Source organism: Limulus polyphemus, unplaced genomic scaffold (genome assembly GCF_000517525.1).
Source record: "Limulus polyphemus unplaced genomic scaffold, Limulus_polyphemus-2.1.2 Scaffold6888, whole genome shotgun sequence".
NCBI classification, from domain to species: Eukaryota; Metazoa; Arthropoda; class Merostomata; order Xiphosura; family Limulidae; genus Limulus; species Limulus polyphemus.
Window position 1 is genome coordinate 1 of NW_013672498.1, and position 10,269 is coordinate 10,269.

General features: G+C 36.6%; 1 protein-coding gene across 1 annotated transcript in view; it reads left to right on the forward strand.

The window, feature by feature from the left end:
• The first annotated feature begins 264 nt into the window (after positions 1 to 264).
• Positions 265 to 10,269, forward strand: part of LOC106474159 (zinc finger FYVE domain-containing protein 1-like) — a 21,076-nt gene continuing 11,071 nt past the window's right edge. The window contains exons 1-3 of the mRNA XM_013934851.2: positions 265 to 420; positions 2,076 to 2,246; positions 9,801 to 9,972. Of these exons, the coding sequence (XP_013790305.2) occupies positions 289 to 420; positions 2,076 to 2,246; positions 9,801 to 9,972 (475 nt within the window). The 5' untranslated portion in view covers positions 265 to 288. The remainder of the gene's footprint in view (positions 421 to 2,075; positions 2,247 to 9,800; positions 9,973 to 10,269) is intronic.

Sequence of the window (10,269 nt, forward strand, 5' to 3'; positions counted from 1 at the left end):
AATATTAACAAGATATCTTTATTAAGATTTAAACGATCTTTATTCAATGGACTTCTTTGTTTTATACTGCATGTATAGATCTGTGTCTAAGTTAACTACTCGTACTTTTGTTTTTGTGCAAAAGTATCAAGGTGTGTGTATACAGTATGTATGGATTAGTTTCAGTAGGAAATATTGAGGATCAGGGAATACAAAGGTTTTGTTGATTTTTTATACAGTTTGTTATTTTATATTGTCAGTTGAAATCTTTTAAATTTTGTCTTATTTTTGAGGTGCTTAATTATTTTAATGTTTAATTACAGATATGTAATTGAATGTATCAACTGTGGTATTATCTATCGAAGTCGTGAGTACTGGTTTGGAAACAAGGACCCTTGGGAAACAGTTGTTCGTACTGACATAAAACATATTTGGCAAGGAGTAAGTTTCTCGTGGGACTACTTGAGATAACATATGCTATAAAGTTTAGAAGGCAATTTAATGTTAAGAAAAGATACATATCTAAATTTTTGTGGTATTTTGTTGTTTCATGTTAAATTACTAGTTTAGAATGTTGCACCAAATGTTTCATATGTTACTTGTATTTCAGTAACAGCATTCATAGACTAAATAAACATCTCTGTAGAGTTTCTACCCTTTGTAGCCTAATAACAGAGGCTTAGTCTGAACTAATGTGAGCAATAAAAAGTGCAACGAATTTATTATTATGTATTTACTTTTAATATGAATGTTGTTTGGATTGAATTTTTATTTAGAAATAGGCGTAACTTGTATTATCAGATATGTGTTGCGTATAACGAATTTATGATATATTTATTTTAATATCAACATTTGTTTAGAATAAGTTTATATTTGAGGGCATGTCTAGCTTACTGTGTTAGTTACGTATGGCAAAACTCCCGCAAATTCTTCAAGATTATAGAACATTCATAAATAAAGAATAACCTTCCGTAACCTGTATATCAGAAATTTCTAGAAAGTGTGATTCTCCTATAAAAGCAGCAGACAACAGAGAAGAAATGAGAGAGACAGGTCCACTTTGAAACTATTATAATCGTGTAAGCTATAAAGTGTAATTTTGGTAACCCTATTAACCGAAAAATACAAGACATTTGACCAGGAGCAGTTATAAATTTCTAACATCAGTGAATTCCCATCAAACGTTAATATCTCTTCAACAATATTCCTAATTTCTCGTCAGACATTAGTGATGTTGTGAAAATATTATCTTATTTCAACGGTCCAACAATTCAGTGCCTGACAAAGCTAGCTAGTTTTGCGCCAAATTCTGTGTACGTACAACTCGCTGGATATCAAGGAGACTTTGAACTAGGAAGACGGTTTTAGGCTATTTGTAAGTTAATGAAATTTCTGTTTATGAAACTTTGTTTATAATAAAAAATCATAAGAGTTGCTATTGTATATTATATTGTTGTATATATATATATATATATATATATATATGTATATATATTAAAACGTATTTGTTTCAAAACGAAAACGGTGTGAATCAATCTTGTTGGCAAATAGCATAAATTAAATAAAATACAGGCATATTTCTAAACCTAAATCCAAGGTATGTCTCAACTATTAAAAGTCAAATTATTTAACGCGGCCTTGAATTATTTCAAATTCTAAATATGTAACAAAAGAATCATTTACTTTTGAAACATTTTTAAGTTCTTGTTCTTGAGTAAAAATATCAACATTTGAGTGTCTTCTAGTGGTGGAACAATTTATTTGCAAGCAATATTGAAAAACTACATCAAAATAGATATTAAGGTAGATTGTGTTTTAGTGTTAGAATAGTGATGTGTGCTTTATGTATTCTATGACTAAATCATTCTGTATGGTGTATGTATAAACTTGATTGTTGAAATAAAGGGTTGCTGAAAGTGTGAAAGATAAAAAAACAACAAGTAAAATTCTATTTTAATATGAAGAAATTCTAAGGAATTGTTTATTTAATCATTAATCCCCCCTTTACGAGTGTGAAAAATTGCATTTATTGAGGATGAATGCATAAACCAATTTTTTACAAACTATTGAAATTTATCTTATAATTTTTTCCTCAGGAACCAACTCATCTCCAGAGCACTCAAAATGCTGCTCAGAGAGTTATAGACAGTGTCCAGTATCTTTCTGAAACTGTAAGTGCTATGAGTGTGAAGCCAACGAGAGTTTTAAGTAGTTGGGTTGCTGATCAGTTGGCTCCAAGTTATTGGATTCCTAATTCTGAAGTAACAGTAAGTTGATGAAGGCACATCACTTGTGATTATGAGTGTATTAATTAGAAATAGAAAATAAAGGTTTTGATGTTTGAAGATCTAACATAATTCAAACTCACTGGTGTTATAATAAAATTATGTATAATTTGCACATACTTTCTGAATGGGATGGACAGAGCAAAGCTTAATGGTTAGTGTGTCGGACTGTGAATCCAGAGTTTGCACCTTGTTACTACTGATCATAAAACAAATTGCACTTTGCCTTTAGGGCCATTGGTGTATTATAAAAATGCTACTCAAATCCCACTATTCAGTTAGCTCACACGTTGGTAGTGAGGATGTTGACTAGCTGCCTTCTGTTTAGTCTTTTTCTTCAAAATTAGGGACAGCTAGCACAGGTTACCATGAGGTGAAATTCAATAAACTACAACTAACACTGAATGGGATAGTATAAAAGTTTCAACTACAGTAATTATGTGTGAGTTAGTGTATTAACCCTTTCACTATGGGTAAGTTAGAGTGCATATTACGACTTTTTAGAAAGTTATATTCAAAATTTAGTTAATGTATATGAATAAACTTGGCATCAAAACATAGATAATAAATCAAATTTCAATGTTATATAAGTCTTAAGTTCTTAATTTTATAAAGAAATATTTTAAAAAGTCCTCAGTCTCCCCTAGTATGAGAATTGTGACATTTGTTCTGTAGGTCTTTTCCCTTCTCTAATTTATTTACCACCCCCTCTCTGAAGTACATAATTTACCATTATTCACATTAATTTACTCATTATAATATAGATATTAATAAGGCAAAGTCTAATTTTTATAGCCTTCAATCTTATATTGTTTATGGAGACATAAACTAGAAAGTCGGACTCACCTGTGACATCCTCTTTTTACCAAATTGCCCATAATTTTCTCTGATGTTTCATACTACATTATTTATAAGCAATAGAAAGGCGGAGTTTTAATTTATGAAATGACATATTATATTACATTGTTTTCAGTACAGAGTATTGTCTATTTTGTCTTCAGTTTGAAAGTTTTTCTAGCGATGTTCAAATTAATAAGCTTTGGGAATTATTTTGGGAATGTTATGCCATAGTTAGAAAGCCAGTTATATTATAATAGTTATAAGATATTGTATGGTTTGTGTGTGTTATTATTCTGGGTTCTTAGGTGCATTATTTAAGTAAATAAAAGTTATTAAGTGTACCAGTACTCATTATAAAAAGGTAAACTTAAATTTCAATGATATGAAAGATGCATTTTAGAAAACCAAACAGTTATCAAATTATTATACTGGTATGTATAAAACCATTGTAATTTAACTGGCTTTCTGACTAAGCTATATGTGGATTAAAAAATATACTTTCTGTTCAGAGCCATGACTTAGTCAACAGACTTCACCATTTCCAGTGAAATGACAAGTTTCCCATTCAAGTAAATTGCAAACGAATGTCAGCTTACGTAGTTTAGAATGTGCTCTTTCTGTTGGTTACAAACATGTACTTAAGAGAAATAGGCATGAGTAGATAGGAGGTTTTAGAAGACGGACGTAGTGGGCGGGGCTACCCTGGTAGGTTTCTAAATATATTGATGTCTCAGCAAATCAAAAAGGTAGAAGGTTCTTAATTTATACTCTAGGTTTTAAATGTCTGAAATTTTAGTAACTAGTTCGATAACCACTGTAGACATTGTATGGCAGGTGTGAGAAAATATAAACTGAGCAGTAATACAAAAGAGACGTTCTTCCCTCTTCTCACAAGATAAGCTATTCTCGTCCAGTGCATGCCACAAGCCTTTTCCTCCCCCCTATTGGAATCGAATGATTTCAATCTGTCTCTCATGTAAATCATCATGCATCATTTCTCCACCAATAGGAGTGTGACATATGTAACGCATGTGAGTCCCTCTGTATGCCTCTACCGAACTATCACTTCTCGTTTGGCAGTGCTTGTGCTTGGACATGTTCGTTTTGTTTGTTAAAGTTTCACATTCGTCTTTAGTATACTCGCGAAGTGGTCTTTATTTATTTTCAATTCTAGTTTTATTAAGACTGTTCCTTTACTTCACTTTTCTTCCAGTTTATTGCAGTTGCCTAGTTACTTATACTTTTGCTTTTAATTGATTCTGCTTCATTATGAATTACGGAAGTTCATGTTACCACTTTGGGGGTCACACCTGCAACTAGTGCTATATCTCAGGCCTCAGATGTGGGCAACCCGACGGGATTTATCTGTGTTTATTCGCCGAGAGATAGAACATTACATGGATCAAACTCAATCTCCAGACGTTAACCACTTCCTCCCGAACAAGCTTAGTCTGTTCAGGTGGACGAGGACTTGGATCGCCTATTTCCACCTCCTGACTTTGCTGTGCCTTCCCATGTTCCGCCTGAGGAGTCAGTTAAGCCTAATACCGTCTTTTTGGATTCTTATGAACTGCATCCTTCCTTACTAAATAACCAACCTTCCCATCCCTATTTGGTTTTCCCCCTCCCCGGATATTCAGGTACATGCTGAACAATTTGCCTCTTAATTAAGTAATGAGATTAGCATACCCCATTCCCCCATGGGCTTTGGATAAGTTTGCTCTTGCATATCATAGGGCAGGCTGTCCTTTTCTGGACCAACAATTGTTAGGTCCCATTTTACCTCTTTGGGGTGCAGTGTCCGAATCTCCTGTGAATCCTGTGGTATCTCTCGACCATCTATCTCCTCTCTGAGGCTCTCCACCAAAATCCTGAGTGGTTTTCTGGGGATTTCCTCTCCCTTCTTTCCTCTACATTTGTCATCTTTGGCTTTGGCCTTTCATATACGTGGTTTCTCTGTTGTTCTGACCTTCTAGGTCGTGATGCGACCTTAACTTGCATCTGTTTACCATCATCTTATTTTAGGAATTTACATATGGCCCCATTTCTGGGGTTATACGTCTATGACACGATCTATGAGTCTTTGGAATCACGTTACATCAGCACAACAATAATCTACCCTTGCCAACCGTGTTGCCCATTTATCTCAGTTGTGGCCCAATATGGCACCAGTCCCCATTTTCCGTTCCAACCCTTACCTGTCCCCTCTTCTCAGGGTCGCCAACAGTATTGGGGACTACCCAGTGGGAGCTCAACTTTCTGAGTTTCTTCCACACTGTTGTCAATTCGTCAAGGATCAGTGGGTTATTCAAGTTTTATCAGAAGGATTCGTGATTCTGTTTTTGTCTCTTATACCCATTTCCTTCCCTCCGCCTCGGAATCCCATGACCAGCCAATGTCTGTCGGAGGCAGTTCAGGAACTACTTTCTCAGCAGGCCATCAAACCTGTTCTACATCCTTCAACAGGTTTTTATTCCAGACTCTTTGTTGTTCCCAAGAAAACCGGGGACTGGAGACTTATCATCGATTTATCTCACCCCAATTTCTTCATTCAACTACCCTGGTTTACCATGGAGTCTTTTCTCACCCAATGTTGGGCATTTTCTCTGGGCTTATGGTTGACCAAGATGGATGTTGCCAATGCATATCTGCACATCCCAATATCCCCATTGTCTCGTCCGTATCTTCGGTTCGTCCATCATGGGGTGGTTTATCAATTTTGCACCCTACCCTTCAGGCTTGCTTCTACTCCTTATGTTTTCTATCAGGTGGTCAGATCTTTTGCTCTCCATCATCATGCTATGAGATTTCAATTCCACCATTATATGGGTCACTGGCTTCTTCTGGCTCATTCCGAACACGAGTCAGCCAGCCATACTCATTAGCTCCTACTAATGGCTGCTTGGGTGGGCTGATTAATCAAATTGGAGAAGTACTTCCTCCTACCTACCCAATATCTTGTCCATTTGGGTGTCCTTATCGACACTTGACTCAGTTGTGCCCAACTTTATCCTCTATGATTTCATTCCATGGAATTGTTAGTTTGCCACACCCTTTCAGCTCCCTCACTTTCTGCTTGCAAGGCTCTATCACTTTTGAGGATGTGGTCTTCCCTGATGTCACTGGCCCCCCTCGGTTATGCACATATAGGATCCCTTCAGTGGGCTCTTCATAATCAATGGAACCTTGCTCAGGATCCCTTGGCAGCTCCTGTTACCCTTCCTCCTACCCTGATGGTTGATCTGCATTGGTGGTTGGACAAGGCTCATACGTCAGCTTGTGCCACGCTTCCTCCCCCTCGTCTGGATTTACATCTTTTCACGGATGCATCCCTTCAGGGCTTAAGTGCATTGGTCAATCACCAGGAGGCTTCAGGTCATTGGTCTGTAGATGAAAGGTCATTGCATATCAACATCCTCGAGCTTCTCGCATTTCTTTGGGCTTTGAATCACTTCCTTCATCTCATCAGAAACTGGTGATGATTTATTCTGTCAGTTCTTTGGTGGTCGCACACTTCAATCACCATCTTATTGCATGTCACATTTTGGGTGCTTTCAAGCATGCAGCAGATCATCTTTCCCACCCCGACCAAATATATCTGATGGAGTGGTCTTTTGATCCCCTAGTTTTCCAGTGGCTTTGCAATCTGTGGGGTTTTCCCCAAATAGATGCATTTGTCACATACCTCAATCACAAGTTACCCCTCTTTTGGACCCTGGTACCTCATCCTCGGGCTCCAGCTGTCAATGCCTTCAGCCAGGATTAGTCCCACAAATTCCTTTATGTTTATCCTCCTATCCAGTTATGTCATCTTGTAATCTCTTTCATCTATACCAACCCATGTTGAGTCCTTCTAATCGCTCCTTATTTGCCAGCTCAACTGTAGTTTCCATGATTACAACAAATACAACTTTTCTCTCCCATACCTCTTACTTTGTCTCACTCTCTTCTTCGTCAACTTTGGTCACCAGTTCTACATCCAACCATTCACGTCGTTCATCGTCATGCTTGGTTTTTATCCTGTCCTTGGTGAGGAGATCATGTTTCTCTTATCGAGTAGCTTTCCTGTTAGCTCATTCCATACGTCTTCCTCAATGGAGGTGTATCAGCGCAAATGGTAGGTGTTCCGCAGCTGGTCTGCAACTCGGGAATTTCCTGGTGATCGACTTACTGTGTCCGTATCACCCATGGACTGCATGGGTAAAGCAGAAGGGGATAGCTGCCTATCCCCTGTGTGCCTTGTATTGAATAAATTGGTATGGTCTGCTTTTCAAAATAGGGTTTCATGGTCACTCATTGCACTGTCTCAGGTGATGATGTTCTTCTGGACCCTCCACCACATTCTCACCCCCATTTTCTTCAAGTGGAATATGGGAGTACTTACCACTTTACAGTTCCAAGCTGCTGGGGTGGTTGACCATGGAGGCACCCTCCTGAATAGGTTCTACACAAAGATGGCTATAACCATTCAGTGCAGAGTATGGCAGTGATGTTCTGCAGGTGTAGATGATATGCTATCCTCCACTATGCAATATACACGAACAAAGGAGTGAGATTCAAATTCGGTGACAAGGAACCCACTTTGAGACCAATAATGGCTGGAGATGGGTCACAGAGCAGATAAAGGGGGATTGTTCTGGTTCTGTCCTCTTACTATCCCTCATTGTATCTTAATCCAAGGATGTTATTGCTTTTTATACAGACATCCTTTCAATACCAGATGTTGGTACCCAGTTTGATCGATTAAAGCTAATACATGTGTCATGCTCAGTAGTCGGGATGGTTCCAGATGCCCTCTGGTCTCTTGAACTTGAGGTGAATAAGGTATGATTCTCATCCTACCCCCCACTTGGATGTTGGTTCCCAGTTGCACAGATTGTGGATATAGTTGACTTACTGATTACAGTCCCTCGTGCCCTAGTCATTCTACACCTAGGAGCACATCCATTGTTTTACCTACTTTTATAATGTGTGGGATTGAGTTACATATATATATTTACTTGATTAGGATCACCATCCTGCCACAGTTATCTCCCACTTGAATGTGCTCCTCTGTTTTTCCACCCTTATCTACTACGCATTTCACAGATGGGTGAAGAGTATACCTGGTTCAGAAGTGGTGAGGTTCCCCTCATCAGATCTTTGTATCTGACTCTCTCCTCCGATAGGCACTTCCCTTCTCTCACAAGGTTAGTTATTCTCATTCAGTACTGACCTCTATATGCAAAACTTTTCTTTATGCATGCCACAAGCCTTTTGTTACCCCCTATTGGAATCTCATGTAAATCATCTTGCGTCATTTCTCCACCAAAAGGAGCGTGACATATACGATGCATGTGACTCCCTCTATACACTTCTACCGAACTATCACTTTGAGGTTTGGCAGAAGATGTAAGCACTGAAGGAAAGTGGGGAGGAAGGGTGGGAAGTGTTAATGGAGGGAATTACTTATCAAAAATATATTTTCAGTGTCGGAAGATTATAACTTCTGATCAATACGGTACTTCCCTCCTCTCACAAGGTTAGCTAGAATTCCACACTGAGTAGGCGGTAGGACTGGTGTAAGGGAATGACAGAAGTACTTCTTGAAAGCTTCCAAAGGATATCCCTTGAATATATATTTTCAGTATAGGAAAATTATAACTTTAGCATTTTAAGGAATTGAAACATATATAATATTAGCATTTGAATAGTAAACTACATTTTGATACCACTATTATTGACATATAATGATGATAAAGTTGTTAAATTAAATTTTGAAAATAACTCTCCAAAATGCTGTGACATGCATTCTTTGGCCTGTCAGTAGCAAGAGGGTTAAAGAGATATTAAGAATGATAAGCATTTTGGATGATTAACTTATTGTCTGTCTATAGTTTTTTCTGTTTAGGGGGACAGTGATTTTTGATATTTTTTGTGTGTGAATTTACTCAAGTAATTACCTAGTTAGTTTTCAATTTTTATGATAGTCAATATTGTTGGTCAGTGTAAACAAAAAATTATTACATATTTTAGCCTAATTAATGCTGTGCAGGTATACCACATCATAAACAAATGATGCTACCCCAAAAAAAAAATGTTATTTTGTAACAGATTAATCTAAAAAGATGTAATATCAAGAGTTACTGCATTGGTCAAATGAAGGATTATATTAAAATTTGACATAATAGACTAATTCATTAATCTCTTTTATTGAGTTTTATAATAATGGGTTCTAGTCCAATAACAAAAAGTTGCATATTGATCACTCAGTACATATTCTTGATATTTGGTTTTTGACAGAAACATTAACACAAAATTGTTTTTACTGATTGCACAAGTAAACTCTGTTTGCTGTGCAATATAAATGACAGAATTTTCAAACTCTTTAATGCCTATTCTGAGGACTTTAAATATGGCAGGTTACAATTTAAAACAGAAGGCATTTAGAGAAATCAAAACTGCAAATTTATTGACGTACATTTGCTGTCTTTGTTACTTAAAAGGAATTTATGTAATTTTACTAATGTGGGAACTTTGTTCACTACAATATTACGTATTTGTAACTTTTAAACTGATTAATGTTTTTCTTAGCATTTCTTTGAATAATGTCATAAATATACATTACATAGTTGCAATTTTTATCCCTACATAGTTTATTTAAAAGAGCTATTACTAAATCATAAATTGTGATGTATGCCTTTTGTTATCCACTAGCATTGTGGTCAGTGTAAAATAGAATTTGATGAATTGGACATGAAACACCATTGTCGAGCCTGTGGCTATGCTTTTTGTGAGGACTGTTCATCTAAAACAAGACCCGTACCAGGACGAGGTTGGGGCAGTACTCCTGTTCGAGTTTGTGATCAGTGTTATGATAAAAGTGAAGGTGAAGCAATATTTTTCTGTTATTTGTGGAGATTGCTTACCTTGCAAAGTATATTTACTTAATCACATAATCAGATGAGAAATAAAGTGCAGTTTTAATCAAAGAATATTAAATCTTTGTATGACTGGTACATGTATACACCTGGAAAAAAGTTAAGTACCCCCGTGTTTTTTTCAAGTGATTCAGATTTGACGTTCTTGTGACTGATTATAAATTACCATTCAATCTAAACGTGTTTATTAAATGAAATTATGCATTATTGGGCACAAGAAAACAAGATTATCACCGTAAAATAAC